This window comes from Lissotriton helveticus, chromosome 3_1, assembly GCF_964261635.1.
Source record: "Lissotriton helveticus chromosome 3_1, aLisHel1.1, whole genome shotgun sequence".
NCBI classification, from domain to species: Eukaryota; Metazoa; Chordata; class Amphibia; order Caudata; family Salamandridae; genus Lissotriton; species Lissotriton helveticus.
Window position 1 is genome coordinate 1,101,844,728 of NC_136061.1, and position 22,494 is coordinate 1,101,867,221.

The 22,494-nt window shown below is 43.9% G+C and overlaps 1 protein-coding gene across 15 annotated transcripts in view; it reads left to right on the forward strand.

Annotated features, from left to right (window-relative positions):
- BAZ2B (bromodomain adjacent to zinc finger domain 2B) overlaps window positions 1–22,494 on the forward strand; it is a 1,221,971-nt gene that overhangs the window by 566,096 nt on the left and 633,381 nt on the right. For all 15 annotated transcript variants that reach the window (XM_078681689.1, XM_078681691.1, XM_078681692.1 and 12 more), the window contains 2 exons: window positions 13,036–13,128; window positions 13,235–13,296. In XM_078681689.1, the coding sequence (XP_078537815.1) occupies window positions 13,036–13,128; window positions 13,235–13,296 (155 nt within the window). The remainder of the gene's footprint in view (window positions 1–13,035; window positions 13,129–13,234; window positions 13,297–22,494) is intronic.

The following is a 22,494-nucleotide window of genomic DNA, read 5'->3' on the forward strand; positions in this document are numbered from 1 at the left end:
TTCAAGACCCTTTTCTTCAATTCAAACATGATAGGGTTATACTTCGGACTAATCCCAAGTTTGTGCCCAAAGTCCCGTCGGACTTTCAGCTGAATGAGCCTACAGTCTTACGGACCTTTTTTCCAAATCCTCAAACGGCGGCAGAAAGAGCTCTACATTCACTGGACCTTAAACGCTGCCTTAAATTCTACCTTGACAGAACAAAGACGTTCCGCAAGTCCAACTAACTCTTTGTAGTTTACAGTCTACCTAGGAAAGGTTTTCCACTTACTAAACAAAGTATTTCTCTGTGGATCTCTGGAGCTATTACTTTCTGTCACCAGCAAGCAGGCCAACCCTTGCACTCCACGGTTCATGCCCATTCCACTAGGGCGATTTCTACCTCCATGGCACTCTTTGCAGGTGTGCCTATCACAGACATTTGCAGAGCGGCGACATGGAAGACGCTGCATACATTTGCCAAGCATTACTGCTTGGATACGGAACTCATCGAAGGATGCTGCAGTGGGACAGGCGGTGATACGTCATCTATTTCATTCGAGGGGAGCCCTCTTTTCATCCCACCATCCTTTATTTTTCCACGCACATTTCTCCATTGTGTTCTCTACTGTTTTCTTTGATTGCAGTTTGGTAATTTCTGTTTTCACATTGATATGTTAATATCTGGTGAACTTGTACATTCTGTGCCATCCGAAATGTGCTGATCATTGCTTACTACTCCGATTCAGGCATGTGAATCGATTAAAAATAACATAATACTGGATAAGGAATGCATTAATTACCTGTAACTGCAGTTATCCAGTATTGATATCTTTCATAGATTCATATGCAACCCACTGACCTGCCTTGGAAGGGCTCACCTAGTTCTCTCAGTGATGCATCTACTTAGCACTGTGCTTACGAAAATCTGAGGGACTAGAGCTCCCTCCAGGAAGGTTCCAGAGGGCGGTGATAGCTGATTGGTTGTTCTCTAGAGTTTTGTTCTCATTACAAAAGGACCTGGATATGTTACTAATGTGAGGCCTGTTGCCTATCTCTCTATATGGCTAGTGAGACATTACTTTTCTTATGTACCGGGGACTCCCATCCCGACGACGGGAAATGATTCAGACATGTGAATCTATGAAAGACTGGATAACTGCAGTTACAGGTTAGTAACGCATTTCTTCTGCATTGTCCTGGGTCATTCTCCATTTCTCCCCAGTTGTTTGCAGTGACGTTTTTATCAAACTACATTTCTTCATGTACCAACTGGTAGGTGTTTGGATCTTATTGTATTGCTCTTCTTGATAGGAGCCAGGAAGTATGCACTGGTGGTGATCCAATTTTTGAAATTCTCGATGGCTTTGTGGAGTCTTCTGCTGTGTTCGGGTGGGTGTTGAGAGCGATGTTCCAGTCCTAGTCAGTGATGCTGTTGCAGTTTCGGTCAGCTGGTCTGGTGATGATGTGTGGTTTTACCAGGACAGGGATCCTGAACTTGACAAATGTGTACTCCGTCCAGGGGACTGGTATGGGCTCGTCAGCTCGGGTATTGTCAAAGGTGGTGTAAATAAGATCCAGGAATTGTCCAGCAACATTGGTGAGGTACAGGCATCCACGGAATTCGATGAGTGCTCTTGAGTTCAAGTAGGCGCGGTGTTCCAGGTGGAAGTTCAGGTCTCCGAGTAAGATATTATTGCTAGCATTGAGGAAGAGTGGTGCTACAACGTCAGTGACTGTGTCGGTGAAGTTGGTAAGCGGTCCTGTACGTCTGTAGATAAGAGTGCCTTTTTGGGTGAAGTTGGCTGTGATGTGGAGCTTGAACAGCAGGTGTTCCATGTTTGAGGATGATGTGACTGTGTGTGGTGCAGCCAATGGGGTTCTTGTGGATGATGGCGATACTGGTTTTGTGAAGTCTTGCCTGGCAATCTGAGGGGGGGGTGTTGTGTGGGTGGTTGAAGGTCTTTTTGACAGTGGGTTGTTAGGCGCTGTCGGTGCAGTGAGTGTTGGGTTTTTAGTACGTGCGTGAAAATTTGCAGGAAGTTCAGGAGATGCTTCCTCGTTGTGGTGCAGCAAGGCAGCAGCATGTAACGCTGCAGCCAGGGTTGAGGGCGCAGAGTGGTAGTAGCAGGAGGTGTAGCAGATGAGTTCCTGGGACGGTACAGGCACGGACGATCTCAGACAGGCTTGCCTTTGGCACCCAAAGCTGTGGCAGCAATTAGGTAGGTCCTGGGAGGGGCGAGGAGTGATGTCACTTTTTTTGCAGATGAATGGTGGGATATCCAGTGATGTCACTTCCTGCGTAGATAGATGATGGAAATGAGTCAACTTGTAGTGTGCAGCCAAACAAGGGTGCGCATAGCCTTGAACCATGAACAGCCAGTCACTCAATGTGCATGGTTTTCCGCTGTGTACATTGAGGGGTGGCTACGAGGAGAGACTGACCTGTAGCCATGCCGAGTGCCCACTGTGCAAGGCCTTATAGCCGTGCTGAGTAAGGATGTGCCACAAGTCTTTGGCCAGACCCCTCTGCATATTGACTTTAGCAGTGTGGCCAGATTCCATTGTGCAATCCTTTCCAGGATTCTAAAATCCAGCAAAAGAATTCACGAATCCTGTGATTAAAAATCAGCGCCTTGAGACCCTAATGGGTGAGTATTCGTGCTTTACAAGAAACTTGATTGATTTATTAAACAAAAAAATAATAATATATCTTTTATTACCAGGGTTCTGTTTGGGTCCACTGCCAGGCACGTCCCGTGCAGGGCGTTATACCGGGGCGGTGACGTTAGGCGGGGGAGGGTTAGGATGGGGGGTTGTAAAATGCGGGATATGGACCATTACAGGTAAGTACCGAAAAAAATAAATAAAACGAATTTCATTACCTGCGCTGCATCGCTAAATGTGATGCAGCGGGGGCAACAAAATTCTTTTTTTTTTCCCCGGTACATACCTGTAATGGCCCATATCCCGCATTTTACAACCCCCCACCCCGACCCTCCCCCGCCTGACGTCACCGCCCCGGTATAACGCCCTGCACGGGCTGTGCCTGTCCACTGCCTTCTTTCCCACATCGTCCTGTGGGTAAAGCATTTTCACCCCGACCCCCTTATGCCCTGTTTATTTTTCATTTTTCCAGTATGCTGCTCTTTGCTTCGTGTGGATGATGATGATGATCTTAACAGAAATTTTACTGTGATAACCAGCCAATCAGCCTGGCAGATTAGCAGATCTGCAGTCGATTTATGAATACACAATGCAGGAAAAAAACTCCCTTGTCCTGTGTACCTTTAATATTTTTAATTGGGTTTGCAAATCTGTGGAGGATCCACAAATTAACAATACAGATATCTCTAAAATGTAACCTCTTTTTGCCAACTCAGTCCCACATAGTTTTGAAGCTCATGTTGCCAAAACGCACAGTCTTACTAAAATGGTAGGAACCATGCCACATTGCTACCATTTTGAATATCTTTGACAGCTGTGTGTCTGTCTTGCCCCCATACTGTTATACTATTGAGGTCTGCAGCATATGTATTAGAAGACAATGCTTATGAGGTTGAAGGACACAAAGGCAACTTGCCTTTGGTCTGAACTGCACCAGCTAGGGAAGAGAAAGGAACTCTGTGGGGCAGAAACTAAATAGCCAAGGGAGGTGATATCTCCTCCTTGGAACTTGCTTGTACGAGTTCTGATTCTGTAGGGTCAAGGTGCCATGATCTCACTCATTCTTACCATTTTTCATTGACTGTTTTTCTAATGTGTTCAATTTCTAGACCCTCATTTGCTCTTGAGCTCTCCTTCAGTATTAAAAGATTTGACAGTAAGGGAAGCTTTGTAGGTGGAAGTAAATGAACTTCTTTAAAAAAAACGGCAATAGAGTCTCTAATTCCAGTGCAATCAGCATCATGTGATCCCCACAGTTCTTTTAGAGCAAAAGATTCTGGGGAATTACACTCCATCTAGACCTGAGGGAGCTCAATACATTAAAAAACTAGAATGGTAGATCTTCTCGACATACTAAGAGTGTGTCTCTCTGCCTCAAAGATGTCTGTTCTTATATTCAAACTCCCCAGAAGCATTGAAATGTCCTCGTATAAAAGATTATCATTTTCAGCTCAAGGCTTTTTCTTTTGGTATCCAGAGTTTTCACCAAATATCTCGTCCAAAAGAAAGCACACTTGTGGCCGCAGGGAGTAAGGTTTTTGTCTGCTTATAAAGTTGGCTAATCAAACGTCTTGGTGATTATTTTTTTTGAAAGGGGGTACAACTGTGAAAAAACATCCCCTCAAATGTTACAGTAGCAAAGAAATTCTTCAGTGAGGGAAAAACTGTTACATCTTTAGAAGAAAAGGTTTTCAAATACAGGGAAATGTTCTAAGAGCAATCCGATGTAGAATGCAGTAAGGAAAGACTTGTAAAAACCTGTAAGCTTGGTTCTAGTTTAGAGACCCTACACATCAGAATAATTAAAGCCGTTTAACTATAAATAGGAGAAGGAATTGCAGATTGCAGGGAATAGACAGTTCTTCGGGATTGTGGTGATGAAGAAGACAAATGAGAGGCAGGAAAAGTAAGGCATATGTCTTGGATCTCCTTCCTTGAAACTGGTATTTTCACGGAACCGTGATAAACACTTGATACATGCCTTCACATATTTAGGCTGAATAATCTCATAATAAGTAGCATCTATTTGTGTACAAATTATAAATCAAAAAGATAAAGACTACACACCTCTCAAACACCATCTAGTACACTGATGCCCAGCTGTAAAAGTTCTTGAAAACTATTTGAATTCTTAAATCTTAAAAGCAGTCAAACTGATATTCTTTTCTCAAGATGTCTGTAACAAAATGGTGTCTTATTACATCACTGAAGTAAACACCTTAGACTCATTTCTAGCAAACAAACAAAACAGCTGTTACCCAGATATGCCAGTGGCACAATTTTTAGCCCTTCGGATTCATGCCTAAATATTTAAGAAAATACTGCTCTCAATATTGGCTACATCTACAATGATTATAACCAATAATTCTCTATCCACAGGATTTTTTCGCAGGGCATAAAGAAAACATACATGTGGCCAAATATCAAGAAGAATAGCCTGGAGCCAGACTTTACTAGTAACTAAAGATCTATTTCCTCGGTAAACCAATTGAAAAAACAGCATTTCTACAGATCTCCCAATTTCTAGAAAACAACAAATGACTTTGACTATGAAACAGGATTCCACTCTGGAAGAGGCACTGAATTTTCCCTAATCACCATTTGTGAAGACCTAAAAAAACTCAGTTAACAAAAATAGTGTAGCCACAGTACGGTTTCTGGTTCACTCTGCAGTCTTTACATCAAACTCAAATTCTCCTTCTCAAAGCAACTGGTATTGATGGCGCAATTTGTGCTTGGATCTCCTATCTTGGTGACAAGGATAACATCAGATATAACTCCTTCTCCTTGACACCTTGCAAATAAAAATAGGAGGTACACAAGGACTCATCCTCTCTCTTCTTTAGTGTATACAGGAAACTATTACCAGAAATAATTAACGATTGCCAAAACAACGTCAAAGCTACAGTTCTTTGGTGGTTATTGAACTACTTTCAACAAAATGTATTGAAATCAAAAATAAACATTTTTTGGAGAATAGAAAAGTTGATTGTTTAACACAATGGCAAATGAAGTAGATCCACCCCACAAAAAATCAAAAGGCATACAAATCCATGGAGTTGTCTTTGACTCTTTACTCTGTGTACTCCAAGTTGACAAATTGATTGGCTTTCTAAACCTTGAAGATACTTTGACGCAATTTCCCCATCAAGAGGTTCAAGCAACAACATAATTTATCCTCTCAAACATTGTGCACATTGACTACTACAGGATCCCTCCATGCACTATGAGAACTTTTTCAGAACTCAGCCCCAAGATTGCTTCTACATGTAAAGACACAGTCACACACTCAGCCCCTCTCTCTCCCACACATACACACATACCCTCCACCCCCAGCCTCCCCACCCGATAGCTCTCCACTGGGTCTACTGGTAGCAAAAAGATCTTCATTCAATCTGTTATGAACTTTCTCACAATAAGCTATAAAGGTCCTGAATTCTGCCAGATTAAATCAACAGATACTCGGTCTGTGTATTTATAGTCTAGTACTACGAATATTCATTCCATATTGCATAGGGCACCAGTATTTTTTCCGTACAGACTGCCAAATGATGGGAGTCCAACTAAAATAAGAGCCATCATCAACTATTTAAAAGTTAGAATTATGGTAAATAACTGGCTTTTCCCTATCTGACAATCATGAATACTTTTGACATGCCATCCTCTAAAAACAACACACAACAAGAATAAAGTATACTTTATATACAAACAAAAGCTATGTATAACTTCTTAATATATAATGGAATATCACGAACAATATTAGCTGCCAACAGCTCTTCTCTAGCCCAGTCCATGTATAATCAAATACAAGGACTATCGAACAGAAATACCTTTTTTTTCTTCAACCTCTTCCCTCTGAAAGGTGCATGAAATTCTACATACACCCACTATATTACATTAACCCAGTGCACAAAAATTACTTATTATGCCATTGAATACCTTACATTGTCTGTTTGCCTTGCTCCCCTTATTTGACTCGTATTCAAACGTGTGTCATTATTTGACTCTTACACAAAACTACATGTCCTCTGACATAAATACCTATACATATTTGTGTAATTTGACCTCATCCCCACACTAACCTCCTTCCTTCTTATAAACTGATGATCGCTTGCCTGCAATTAATCAATAACCTAATTCTGGTCTATCTTAACTATTCCCTAATCATACTCAAATCCTCTATACTATTTAATATTTCCACTGATCATTTGCACAAACTAAGATACCCTCTCACCAGCTAGCATTCACTTCTACTTTTCACTGGTTCTATCAGAAACACGTCTGGGAAGAGCATGGGTGGCTCCTTCTAAGAGTACAAGACTAGACATATGAACCAGAAAACACAAAATTAACCACAAATCCTGGATTTTGTGGTACTGTGCTTCTCACAATAAAGCTTCAGCAGAGTAGTATTTGCTATATAAATGGAATTATAATACAGTTAGAACCACAAATTCTGTTCACTTTAGCCTGCTAGTTACACTTCATGTTAATTACATTTCAAAAGGAATTTAAACACTTATCCAGTATTCGGGGTGTCTTTCATAGATTCACATGCCTGAATCATTCCCCGTCGTCAAGATGGGCGTCCCTGGTACATAAAGATAGTAATGTCCTATTAGACATATAAAGAAATAGGCCTAAGGGCCTCACCTTAGTAACATATCCTTGTCCTTTTATAGAAAGGACCAAACTCTAGAGAAGAGCCAATCAGCTATCACCTCCCTCTAGAACCCTCCTGGAAGGAGCCTCAGTCCCTCAGATTTTCTACTGCACGTCGTGCTAAGGGAGTCTCCTCTGAGCTCTGCTCAGTTTTCTTTTCTCAAAAATCCTTCTGCCCCATTGTCAGCTCCGCCAGATAAAGAAGGCCGAAGGCTGGGCAATATTGAGAAACGTTTCTCAACAATGTCTGCGCTGACAGTAAAGGCGTCCAATGCCTTAGCGCTTTTGGGACGTTACAACAGACCGTTATGGGCAGACATAGCCCCTTATCTAACGTCTTTGTCTGAGGAATCGAAGGAAGAAGCAAAGAAAATATTACTCAAAGGGGAACGCTCGACATCAGAAATAATAGACTGCGCAATGGATATTGCAACAACTGGATTTCGCCAACTTGCTAGGGCAGCTGTTTTGAGACGGCAAGGTTGGCTGAAGGCAACCTCCTTTCGTCCCGAGATTCAGACGAAAATCTTGGATATGCCGTATGATGGCCAATTTCTCTTTAGACCTCAGATCAATGAGGCGTTGCAGAGTATAAAAAAGGCCACGGACCCAGCCAGAGCATTGGGAACTCTCCAATACAAAAGTCCGTCCTTTAGCGCTCAAGAGGAAGAGGACAGTCCTCTTACAAGGGGGATTATCAATATCGGTCATTATACTCTTCGGGGCAGCAACATTGGCCACAGTTTCAACAGCGCCAACAGCAGCACCAACAATCTTCGTATGGCAAAACGTCCTTTCGGGGTAAAGGCCAATGAAAAGGCAACGCTCATAGACCTTGACCTTTCCCTTTGGCCAGTATCCAATTCATCTGTGCCCTCAAAGATTGGATGAAGAATTTCCCATTACCTAGAAAATTGGAAGAAAATTACCACGGACCGGTGGGTTCTACAATTGGTTCAATTCGGCCATTCATTGGAGTTCCTTCACATACCTCTCCGAACCCCTCCCCGACCTATGCTTCACAAAAATCTGCGTCTGCTTCTCCGAGAGGTCTCTCTTATGCTCCAGAAAGGGGCGATAGCAAAAGTCCCTGTGTCCCAACGAGGGAAAGGATTTTATTCCCGCTTTTTTCTAATTTAGAAAAAGGAAAAGAAGTGGAGGCCGATTTTAGACCTCAGAGCCCTCAACAAATTCCGTTTGTATGGTAACGATCCAGGAGGTCTTACAACTCCTAGATATGGAAGATTATATGGTATCCCTGGATCTTCAGGATGCTTATTTTCACATCCCAATTCACACAAATCACAAAAAGTTTTTAAGATTTGCAGTAGCGGGCAGACACATCCAGTTTCATGTCCTTCCTTTTGACCTCAAGTCTGCACCTTGCATTTTTACAAAATGCCTCTCTCCAGTGACTGCATATCTCAGACAACAGCACCAACAAGTTTTTCCATATCTGGACGACTGGCTGATCAAAAATCCATCCTTAGAAGACGTGTCCAGGGCTTCCAACGCTCGTTTGCAACTTTTCAATCGTTTAGGACTCACACTCAATGGGGAAAAATCAGTCCTTCTACCTTCTCAACGTATAAATTTCCTAGGTGCTACACTCGACACAGAACTGAGAAAAGCTTTTCCATCACAAGAGAGAATGGAAAAGCTAGTGACATTGGCTGTTCTCGTAGCCTCAAAAAGAACCTTAACGGTTCGCCTTTTCAAGTCCCTACTCTGAATGATGTCATCATGCATCCTACTGGTTCCTCACTGCCGCCTAAAGATGCACCCTCTTCAAGAGGCACTCTCAGCGCAATGGGTCCAATGCACAGGGTCATTCGACAATCCTATAAAGATGACTCCTCAGATTGTCAAGGCTCTGCAATGGTGGATGTCTATTCGAAATCTTTCTCAAGGCTTGCCCTTCTTACTTCCGGCTTCTCCTCATGTCATCACAACGGACGCCTCTCTGGGAGGCTGCGGAGCTCTCCTCCAAGAACTGCAGATAAGCGGAAAGTGGTCCCCCTCTGAAAAAGGGCTTCATATAAATCTCCTCGAACTACGGGTGGTCTTCCTCGCCCTTAAAGCCTTTCTCCCAAGAATCAAGAACTCACTAGTGCTCGTACGTACGGACAATACCACGACGATGCACTATCCCAACAAACAAGGAGGGACTCGCTCTCTAACACTCTGTCGCGAATCACAGAAAACCTGGAACTGGTTAATCCTGCACAATCTCACTTTGGGCGGAATATGTCCCAGGCCCGAACAACGTTCTAGCCGATTCACTAAGCAGACAACAAACAACGTCTCACGAGTGGGAGCTGGATCAAGAGACCCTCAACCAAGTGTTCTCTCAATGAGGTACTTCTCTGATCGACCTATTCGCTACAAAAGACAACGCCAAATGCCAACACTTTGCAAGCTGGCATCCCCAAAAAAGATCTCTAGGAAATGCATTTTCGATCGCATGGTACAACGTCTTTGCGTACGCCTTTCCGCCATTTCCAATGATTCCCAGAGTCCTTAGGAAATTGAAAGCGGAGCCCTGTACACTCATTCGGATAGCCCCAACCTGGCCACGCCAACATTGGTTCACAGAACTCCACCGTCTGTCTCTAGAACCACCAATCCGATTGAAGCAGTTTCCATCCCTCCTCATGTTGAGCAACAGGCAAGCCCAGCATCCGAATCTGGCATCACTCAGATTATCCGCTTGGCTCCTGAGTTGAAGGAATTCCAGAATTTAGATATTCCGCCAGATTGTAGAGCCATTCTGGCTCAGGCAAGAGCAGATAGTACCAACAAAACATATTCTTTGGAAGGGGTTTTGTATTTGGTGTAAGACTCAGAAGATGCATCCTTTTTCTTTTTCTCCCGAACAAATACTTCCTTACTGTCTCCATCTAGCAAACTCGGGCCTTGCTCATGCTTCTATCAGGGTCCTCTTGGTGGCCATATCTCGTTGCAGGAGATCTACTACAGGTCCTACTCTCTGGTCTCACAGATTGATCAAATAGTTTCTTAAAGGTCTCTTCAGGACTTTTCCACCCGTGAAGCCTTTACCCCCTACCTGGCAACTTAACACGGTCCTTAATCAGCTCATGAAGCATCCCTTCGAACCGGTACACAGGGCTGATCTGAAATACCTCTCTTGGAAGACAGCACTCGTTCTTGCACCTACTTCGGCAAGACGAGTAAGTGAACTCCAAGCTTTCTCAATTCAGGAGCCCTTTCTCCAATTCAGACAAGACAGGGTAATATTGCAAACAAATCCAAAATTTGTACCAAAAGTCCCATCGGACTTCCATCTCAATGAGCCTGTTGTCTTGCGCTCTTTCTCTCCAAATCCTCAGACCGCAGCAGAAAGAAAGTTACATTCTCTGGACCTTAAACGCTGTCTGAAATTTTGTATTAAGAAAACAATATCCTTTCGTAAACTTTTTGTAGCTTACAGTAGACCCAGGAAAGGTCTTCCACTCCCTAAGCAAAGTAATTCTCGTTGGATCTCTGCAGCTATTGCATTCTGTCAAGATCGGGCAGGACAACCCCTGCATTCTAAAGTACGAGCCCATTCTACTAGTGTGGAGTGGTGTGGCTCACTGGTTGTGGAGAAGTGTGGCTCACTGGTTAGAGGAGGCAGACCCGGACGCTGAGATCAGACCCGGGACCAGGGTTCAATTCCCAACACGGCAGGGTCTTGAGCCCAAAATGTCCACGGGCTCGGTAATTCTCGCTTCGGTGCCTACTCGAATCACAGGTTCACACTCTGCAACTCTGGGCAATAGCTTGCTTAATCTCCACTACGGCCCCCCGCGGCGGGATGCCTGGCTTTCACCTTGGGGATACCCAGTAGGGGCTATCTCACAGGGAAAAACCAGGACGGGTTCCCAATGCAAAGCGCTTTGAGACCTGGCAGTGATATTGCGCTATATAAAAACCTATCCATCCATCCATGCAGAGGCGGCAGACCCGTAAGCAGAGAATGGCCTGGGACTAGGGTTCAATTCCCGACGCGGCAAGGTAGTGGACCAGGGTCAAAACAGACTCGATAATTCTCGCCTTGGTGCCTACTCTAACCAGGGAACACACTCAGCAACTCTGGGCATTAAGCTTGCCTCATCTCTACAACGGCCCCCCACAGACGCCAGGGATGCCTGGTTTCACCTTGGAGATACCCAGAAAGGGACCATCTCACAGGGAAAACCAGGACGGGTTCCCCAGCGGTCTTCAGCGCCAGGATACTCCATGGAGTCGCAGTGCGCTTTACAAGTACACCCACATTTACTAGAGCCATGGTGCTGTTCGCAGGAGTACCAATCATAGACATTTGCAGAGCGGCAACATGGAAGTCGCCACATACCTTCACCAGGCATTACTGCCTGGATACAGAACTCATGAAAGATGCTGCTGTAGGACAAGCAGTACTTCGCCATCTGCTTCAATAGAGGGAGCCTTCCTTTCATCCCACCATCCCTTTTCCATGTACGCACATTTCTTTATTGTATTGTTTGATGGTATTGCTGCTTATAATAGAATTTTCTATTGGTCACTTGATATGTTTTTATCTGATGACTTGTATATTCTATACCATCCAAAATGTGCTTGCTACTCTGATTCAGGCATGTGAATCTATGAAAGGCACCTCTAATACTAGATAAGAAATGCGTTACTTACCTGTAACTGCAGTTATCCAGAATTGGTGTCTTTCATAGATTCACATGCCACCATCCCGCCTCTCCTGGAAGGACTCCTCTAATTCTCTCAGTGATGTACTTGTTTAGCACGGTGCTTCCGAAAATCTGAGGGACTGAGGCTCTTTCCAGGAGGGTTCTAGAGGGAGGTGATAGCTGATTGGCTCTTCTCTAGAGTTTGGTCCTTTCTACAAAAGGATAAGGATATGTTACTAAGGTGAGGCCCTTAGGCCTATTTCTCTATATGTCTAATAGGACATTACTATCTTTATGTAACGGGGACTCCCATCTCGATGACGGGGAATGATTCAGGCATGTGAATCAATGAAAGACACCAATACTGGATAACTGCCGTTACAGGTAAGTAACGCCTTTCGTATGAATAAATGCAATTTCTCATTCTAGTCATATTACAGACAACACTCCTTCGATAACAAATAGTTGCACATACTCAAAACTGCCATTCCTTTGGTCCATCTGTGTACACAGAGGAACCCCTTCTTTATGCCCTATGCTGCTACATTATCTATGAGAACATGTAATAATTTAAATAATTTGCTAGCCTCAAAATTATTTCAGAATTTGAATCTTAGTAATATATTCATCCTGGAGAACTATTGTTGGGAGAAATGCATTTTTTCTTTGTGTTGTTGCTTTTGGTCATTAAAGTCCATTATTTAAAAATTCCTGGACTTGTGAAATATATATTGCATTCATAGACATCATAGTAAAGTCTGGGAACCGCGGTTTTTCATCTTTGTTTTAATATTGCTTTTGGAGAGCAGGTAGTTCGTAGCTTGATGGGAAGTGATGTGTCTAGACCCGCTGTAGAAATCGGATTTGTGAATGTGCAAATAAATAAAAAATGTTGTGTAATATATTGTTGTTTTCCTTTTAATGACCTCTATTACCTTATTCTATGTTTTCTTTAATTTTTTTTCATTTTTTGCATTTTCACCTTGTGAACGTGTATGTCTATGTAATATGTGGTGAGTCATGTACATACACGAAATAGTACCACAAAAATATTTTGTTGCAGAAATTGCCAGACAAGCAGCACAAATTAAACTACTGAGAAAGCTTCAGAAACAGGAACAGACCAGAGTAGCCAAAGAAGCAAAAAAACAGCAAGGTAAAGAAAGTATTAATTCATGCAGTGCTTAAGTGTAACTATTTTTCTCACCATCACATTCTTCAGTCAGAATGCGCTGAAATTTATTCCTTGTTTCTGTTTGCAGCAATCATGGTTGCTGAAGAAAAACGCAAGCAAAAAGAAGAAATAAAGATCCTGAAACAACAGGTACATATTATGCTTTCAAACCTAGCACATAGTGCATTTAGCCATTGCCAATCTCATTTGGGCTAGGAGTAAACTTGGTTCTGACACTTTCTTAGCGGATTTGCACCTTATTTTGTTATCAGCGTAGGATACTTTTTCTCACATGTCAATCGATCTACCATTTTATGAACTCAGTTATGTGCATGCCTACAGCATGTATAGTTTACTTTATACACCAAGTAGTCCCTGCATCGACTACTTGTACCACAAGTGAATGGTCAGAAGACTGTATAATATATGCCAGACAGGTCATTCATAAGTGAGTGTTCTGTCTCACTTCCAACAAAATTAAATAGGTTTCTGCATTAAAGCTCCCTTAAAAGGAAACAACAGCATTTGATGCCTAAAAATGCCACTGCAGTTTTACCATTTTGTGAAGCAGTGAGTAGCAGGATTTACTTTTGACCAGCTCATTAAGTAATCATTATGTCAAATACAGGGGGATGAAATGAAAACTCCTATGTCCTTCACAAATATTAATTCAAGATGAACATACATAAAAGTGGAGCGATTTGTCCTTCAAAGAAGGATTGACTTAGTTCTCTTTTCAATCAGATAAGCCTAAGAAGCCCTGCTTTGTATATTTATCCACCGAAAAGCATACTAGCATTAGATTGTTTATGCATTCATATGCTAGGAATATTCCTCGCTGTCTGGTGGGGTATTGTATTGTATTGTAATGGCATTTATATAGCGCTTACTACCCCTGACGAGGGGTCAAAGTGCTTTTTCGGCAAGTAGCATGCTACTCCGGAACACATAAAGGATTAGTGGTGAATTAGTATAGTGAAAATATGAAAGTTATTTGAGTGGTGGATATGTTAGGCCATTATATGGATTGAGAACGATAGTGAAGGGATAGAAGAGGGAAAAAGGTTTGCATTTAAAAGCGCTTGCTACCCCTGACGGGGTGTTGAAATGCTTTTCAGCGAGTAGCACCCATACAGTGTTAGCGGTGAATTAGTATAATGAAATGTGAAAGTAATTTGAGTGGTGGATATGTTAGTCAGTTATTTGGATTGCGAAGGATAGCTAAGGGGTAGAAGAGGTAAAAGGTTTTGTATTTATATAGCGCTTGCTACCCCTAATGAGGTGTTGAAGTGCTTTTTCGGCAAGTAGCACACTACTGCTTAACTCATGAAGGATTAGTGGTGAATTAGTTAAGTGAAATATGAAATTAGTTTCAGTGGTGGACATGTTAGTCTGTTATTTGGATTGAGAAGGATACTCAAGGGATAGAAGGGGGAAGGATTTAGAAATATATAAATACCTATAGACCTATGCCTCCCTAAAGTCACCTCCTCAATCACCAACGCTTTGGCCCTGGTACTCACTGACATCTTCCAACTTATGTTTTGACATGGCCTTTGCCAAGATGGGTGGAAGAAAGCTTCTGTTTGTCCTCTCCTTAAGAAACCTTCTCTGGATCCATCTGACCCTAACCACTATCGTGTAATATCATGTCTTCCTCTCCCAGCCAAAACAGTTGAGAAGGTGATGAATTCTCAATCAACTGAATTCATCCAATCCTATTATCTACTGGATCGCACTCAGTTCCGTTTCCGTGCAGATCAGAGTATAGAAAAAGCACTAATCTAGGCCAGTGACTATGTTAGAGCTGCCCTGGATGCTGGCAGCAAAGCAGCTTTGATCCTCCTGGATCGGTCGGCAGCTTTTGACTCTGTCCACCACAACAAACTGCTGGCCCGCCTCAATGAGATTGGTGTCAAAGGTTTGGCCAGGAACCTACTCCTATAATTTCTAAAATTCAGTAAGCAGTGGTCCGCCTGGGCAACTTTGTATCCGTACCTTTCTCCCTTACTTGTGGGGTCCCACAGGGACCCTCACTCAGCCCCACACTCTTCAATATTTACATCACTCCATTAGTGGATCTCATTAAGTCTTTTGCATCTGCCCATAACGCCTTAACCGCGGCGGTTTTTACGCCGCGGTGTGGGTGTTCTGAAGAGAGGGCGGGGCTGCGTTGCCCGACGGCAGCACTAGGGAGGTAGTGCTGCTAACGGCCGACGGCAGCACGCAAGGGGTTAAATCCTATGCTAATGAAACGCAAATTGTTGTCTCTCTGTAGTGATGCACCTGATTTGAGTACCTGTTTCTGTAGTTGCATGCGGGCAGTCTGCACTTGGATGTCTTAGGCTAAACTTGAGTAAGACCGAAGTCCTGCTCTATGGCTGAAAGACCGCTTTCTGGACTTCCGCATTAGCCCCAGGAACTGTGCACTCCTAGCTCACCAGTTAGTAAGACCTGCATTCTGGCTTCTGAATACGCAGCCCCGCATCTCCTATTCAGCATCCCAAAATATCAATCTGTGTCTAAAGACTTGAAAAGGCTTCACTGGCTCCTATCAGACACTGAGTTATATTTAAAGCGCTCTGTATTGTCTTTGATGATCAGGTCCGCGCTTTCCTGAAAAACAGCCTCAGGCTGGTACACTCCTAAACGTCAACTAAGATCGGCTAATTGCAAACTCATGATCATCCCTAAATTTAAACCTGCGACTTGAGGTGGCTGCAGCTTCCAGCTAAACGCTTCCAATGCCTGGAACAGTATTCCTCACCCTATCAAACCTCTACCAATCTTCTAACTTTCAGGAAATCTCAAGACTTCGTTATTTAATAAAGATGAACTCTCCATTTCTTTCTTGCACTCTGTAGTCGGCTCCAAGATCCCTCCTGGCAACCGTGCTCTTAATAAGTACATTTAACATAACATAACGTGGCTTGGACGCCGGAGAAATGGCGGCTTAATCCTGTCCTCCTCCAAGCGGCTGTGAGTAATTGCCATACAAGGGCTGCGATCCGACTCCAACCCGGACCAAAACGGGTGCCTGGCCGTCGGAACACCAGAACTAATGATGGGAGAAGTTTGAGCCTGATCCGACGAGGGAAACTGGATTAAACGGACCGTTTTCCCCTGACCGGAGGAAGTGCGTTACATGCCGGAGCCCGCCTCCGGACACATTCACGCGGTCTCCCGGAGCCCCGGTCTCATCATGAAACACTGATTGGGAGCGCCCGCCCGCACCGAAATACAAGCTGCAGCAACGGAATCGTGAGTAGACGAACCTCACAGGAGTATGCTGCTGATAACATGCTGCTGACAAACGTGCAGTTCGTGAAAATGCAGCGCAGGGTCTAATTACCTAAAATGGCGGCTTCCCAGCACGTCTGCTATCGCGCTCGAGTCACCCCGGGCTCTAATGCAGTGATGCCTCTGGTTGTGCCCACGAGGATCTGAACTCCACAGTCACACCGCCCACCATGCGCTTTTCTTTCTCAACATAACGCCGCAATTACTTGAATTTAGCGCTTTAAAAATTTAGCGCTTTAAAAATTGAACACTTTCACTAATCCTAAGTCTGTCCTAAGTCTGTCAGCGCCCACAATGCCACAGCGCCCACAATGCCTAGGTGGTGTCTGAAGGTGATGTCTGAAGGTGGTGTCTGAAGGTGTTTGAAGGTCAGAGCTGAAACGAAGTAATTGGAAAGGCTGGGAATAGCTGAGAGATCAGAATAGATGCCAAAACTCTGTTAATGTATAAACAACAGCGCGACTCAACCAGGGCGCCAAGTCCGCTCACCGGGACAGCAACGGGAGCCTAGGACTCCAGAAAAAGGCGCGAAAACACCGGCACACAACAGCGCGGCATCTGAAAACCCAAAGCGCTCCAACAAAATGACGGCTGATCTTGGTGCTCAGCGACATAGTGTAATGCCCTCATAATATCATAGTGTTTATTGGCGTTCTTGGAAAACACAGTACACGTGTGCATTTGATGACTTTTACATGATCTCCCCCCCCACACTGCGGCACATTGATTGACTGTGTGCAAAACGGGCCATAAAACCACAGACTTTCTAATTCCTCTATCTCTATGAAGGCAGCCTGAATGGTGACATCGCAACCAGACCACCCTGCCGCGAAACGCATAAACTTCCCGCATGCAGGAAGTTAAGTGAAGTGAAGCCACGTGCGGCACTGGATAGAGAGCAAGAGTTTGCTGTTTCGAGTTGGAGACCCCGCAGCGTATTAGGTGCTTACCTGCTTGTGTTTACCTGCTTGCCTACTGTTGGTCTACTGCTGTAATTACCCGCACGAGCTGATATTTACAAGGAGCAGCTATAAAGATCATCTTTAAAAAGGGAGGGGTGTATAATCCGCTGGCCTGCGCAGTCCAAGTATACGTGATCTCATCACTACATGCCTGAAACGCCAAGACGCCTGTACAACCCATCGCCTACGCATTTACAGTATGGGAGAAAAGGAGAATGGTGCAGCTGCCAAACGCCTGAAATCTAACCCACCGACACCGGTCAAAGGGAACAAAGGGAAAAAAGTGGAGGAAGCCGTGGAAACAATCTTGAGCAGACTAGAAGAAGTCAGAGACTTGGCCAAATCCACCAAGGAGGAGGTTGTTGCTATCCGCCAAGACATTAAAGACATCAACTCGAGATTGGCCGACACCGAGACCAGGATAAGCAAATTGGAAGACCTTGAAAATAAGACATGTGGTGCTGTCAAGAACCTTTCCTTATGCTCTGACCATCTCGTGAGGAAGGTTGCAGAGTTGGAGGACAGAAACAGAAGAGGGAATCTAAGAATTTTTGGTATGCCGGAGAAATCGGAGGAGAAACATGATTCATGCATACCCTTCCTCGAGGAGTGGTTCACGCAGGCCACAAATCTAACTTTCACTCAGCCACTGGAGTTTGACAGGGCGCATAGGGTGCCAGGACGAATCTCAAAGGACCAAAGGGGCCCAAGAGCGATTGTGTGCAAACCACTAAGGTACCAACACACAGAACAGATACTCACCTTCGCTCGTAAACACAACCACGTACTATGGAAAGGCCAAAGAATCTTCATCTCACAGGACTTCAGTAAGGAAACAATGGAGATCAGAAAAGCCTTCCTTGCAATGAGACCCCAACTAAAGTCACTTGGTCACCTGTATGGCTTTATCGGTCCAACTAAGTTTAGAGTGACGATACAAGGTGTGTCCCATGTGTTTTCAGACACGCGAAAACTACGACAACTCCTGTTTGACCGTGGAGATGGCAGTATGGAAGTCTCCCCCCCAGATCAACAGGGAGCCTCTGCGTCTGGCTTAGGATAAACTTTGGTTTTGAAATTTTGTCCTACCAATCTCATACTCCAGAACTCTTATAAAAGTGCCTATCTGAACTGGATCTGATATGTGGCTCTCTTGTCTTGGACTTGATACCTGGTTGGTGAGCGCAAGTGGTCTTTGGACGGTAATGACACGGTAATGTACTCTGTACCCTTGGTCCCTATTTCAGCTATTCATCTGACTCCAGATCTATATTGGAACGATCCCTTGAACGATCTGGTGAACCCTTAACTTGAAATATCTAGATTAGATAGATTAGATATCTAGGTTAGAATGTTTAGAACGTTCCCTTGAACGATTTGATGAACCTTCAACTTGAAATACATATCATTATAAGCTGCCTCAGTATGGTTCTATCCTTGCTACCGCACCCACGATACCATACCTATGCTAACATGATACCACGCTACCATGATATTGCTCATGTCCCTTATGGGCCTTAAATAGGCACTATGCCGTGCTGTACTGTTGACTTGTTGTTGAATACGCTTACGATAATTCTTTGCAGGTACTGATATATTTGGTCCCGATACTGAACCCAAAGCAGTGATTTTCCTGTGTTTAATGTTCTGGCACCAGCGTTGTTTATTGTTTGTTGTTGCCTAACACATTTGGGCTAATTCCTCAGAATTAGGATTGCAGCCTGTAGAATCGTAGTTAAGAGTAAGTTGCTTGGAGGCGGCCGGCTGGTCGTCATTCCTGAGTCGCCATGTTCTGTTGTATCTACTATTGGGGAGGGAGGGGTGGGAAGTGGGTGAGGGAGGAGGGCGGAGGGAGGTTGGAAGGGAGGAAGGGGGGGGTTGTTTTGATATTTCGTATATGGTTTTGTTTAATTCTGTCCACCTTGCATACTAGCTTGCATCCAATGTACCACATTATGTTCCAAAGCTTATACTCTGTACTTCTGTATCCTGCATACTGTGCTAGCCCCACATCATGTGTGTCAAGAGATGCTGTCGACTCTTTAAGGGGTATGAGACCGCTTCCACGGCCTAGTCCTTATGTATACACATGTGTTATGAGACGATATTACTGGATGCATAGTTGATGGCTGCTGTTATAGATACTCCGATAGGAACGACAACTGTAACTAACCTTAAAATACTATCGTTGAACGTGAAAGGACTCAACCAGCCAGTTAAACGCCAAAAGATACTTGACTATCTACGAAGACAGCATGGAGATATAGCCTTATTGCAAGAAACGAAACTAGAAGCAAAGCAATTCCACACACTACGCAATAAGTATTATACTGAAGTGATAGGCTCTGAGGCGATCTAAAAAAAGAATGGGGTGGTAATGCTAGTGGCTAAGAATGCAAATGTGGAAATAGTCTCTAGTGCAATAGATACAAAAGGCAGATGGGTCTCAGCGAGACTACTCAAGGATGACACTGAATTCTTTATCACGACTATCTATGCCCCAAACACACATGATCCGTCCTTCTGGGTAGGCTTAACGAAGCAGATAAACTCCATCCCCGACACAGCAGTCCATATTCTGGCGGGCGACTTCAATCTCCCACACGACCCAATACTAGATAGAGACTCTAAATGCGTCTTTCGCCCGGGGAAGGCCCATAAGGCATTCATGAAACTGTGCAATAGATTTCATTTGGTGGACACGTGGCGTTTGATGCACCCTGATGGCAGAGACTACTCATTCTATTCCCCACCGCATGACTCGTTCTCAAGAATCGACTATATACTCATATCTAATAACGCGGTGGCAAGAGTTGAGGACACGGACATTGCTCCCAGATTAGTCTCTGATCATTCCTGCGTCTCCCTTACATTGTCTAATATTAAACCGACCACCCGTCAATCTATGTGGCGATTCAATGACACCATTATCAATGACACAAAGCACAAAGAAACCCTTGACACTGCCATTAAAGACTTTTTATTATTAAACAAGAGGGGGGACACTTCAGACACCACTCGATGGGATGCTTTGAAGTCCACCATAAGGGGGGTTATTATAAAAATGTCGGCTGCAATTAATAAGAACCGCACTGCAGCCTTGTTAAAATTAGAGGAGGACATTTCAAAACTCCAGCACACATACTTGAGGAATAGAAACCCTGAGGTTCTAACTGAACTGTCCAATCAGAAATACACCTATAACAAACTTATTAGTGAAAAGGCGGGAATTTGGTTAGACAGGAGGAAGCGTTTCAAAATTTGTGACTCGAACAAAGCCGGGAAGGGATTAGCCGCTTATCTTAAATTTAAAATTCAAAAGAATACCATTGCATCCTTACTCGATGACAATGGGACTCCTAACTCTGATCCCACTAAGATTGCGAATATCTTCAAGGACTTTTACGAGAAACTTTATGCTAAGAACATGCATGTAGACTGCGAAAAAATGGAGAAATACCTCTCCAACTGCACGCTCCCAACACCAACGGCTGCGGAAAGAGACTCCTTGAATGAACCAATCTCTGAGTCGGAGGTTATTAGCGCGATCAAATCTCTCAAAAAGGGGAAAGCCCCTGGGCCTGACGGCTATACAGCACAATTTTATAAGACCTTTGGCCATATTCTTTCCACCCCTCTCCTAGAGGTCTTTCGCGAAATTACCAATACAGGTAAAGTTAAGGGGACTATGGCAGAGGCTGTGATTGCGGTAATACCCAAGGAAGGCAAAGACCACAAACTCCCCAAAAATTACAGGCCTATCTCACTGATAAATTTAGATTGTAAGCTCCTAGCATCAATTCTAGCGAATCGCATTCAAAGAGTCCTGCCGTCTCTTATACATCCCTCGCAAGCCGGTTTTCTGAAGAACAGGCTCTCGAGCGATAATACGAGAATCCTGGCTCATGTCATTGAGAAGGCGAAACTCTTAGCTACACCCACCATCGCCATCACACTAGACGCTGAAAAAGCGTTCGACAAAGTAGACTGGGGTTACTTAAATGCTGTACTACATAAATTCGACCTGGGTCCCATATTCACTAAATTAGTCATGTCCCTCTATGCCTGTCCCTCTGCTAGAGTACGAGCTGGCGGCGCTTTTTCCTCCCCATTTGGTCTAGAACAGGGTACTAGACAGGGATGTCCATTATCCCCGTCCTTATTCCTCCTGGCTATTGAGCCTTTTCTGTACTACATAAGGGAAAACCCTGACATCGCTGGCATCCGGTTCACTGACTGTACAATTAAACTCACGGCTTATGCAGACGACGTGTTGGTCATGAGCGAACAAGCTGATAAGGCGATCCCTGCGCTAATGTCCACGATAGAAGACTTCTCAGCTGTTTCTGGATACTCCTTGAACAAGGATAAAACTGAGGTGAAGTCATTGAATAATCTATGTGATAAAACCATCCTGGGCGACTCCGGGCTTACCTGGCAGTCGAAGAGTTTTAAATATTTAGGCATGGAATTCGAAAAGGACTTGATATCCACCTTAAAAATTAATGAGGAGATACTCTACAAGAAAACACAAAAGCTGTTGAATGGGTGGTCCCCTAAATTCCTTTCGTGGTGGGGCAGGGCTGAAACACTAAAAATGATGATCAGTCCCTTGGTGAATTATATGGCATGTATGCTCCCCATGACCTTCACGGAGGACTTTTTACATAGAATTGAAAAACTGATCTCGGATTTCCTGTGGAAAGGGAAGAAACCGAGAATTGCCATGAAAAAATTGCAACTTCCAAAGCTTAAAGGGGGATTAGGATTGCCAAATTTCAGAAATTACCAGACCGCCTTTCTCTGTAAGCAGGGAGCCTCCTGGTTTATCGAGGACCCTGTCTACACGCCCTTATGGATCAATATTGAAAAATCCATTATAGGCAAAGCCCCGCTCTCTGCAGTCCTAACAATGGACCTCTCACATCTCACGAACTCTAAATACATCATGCTCAATACCAAGAGAGCCCTCCTGCGGTTAGATCGCGTTCATGCCACTGGTCAACGAATCCACAATTCCTCCTCTGCGTCCTTATGGCGTAACCCGTCCATTAAAATTAGTGGATCACCTATCGTATGGGACCAC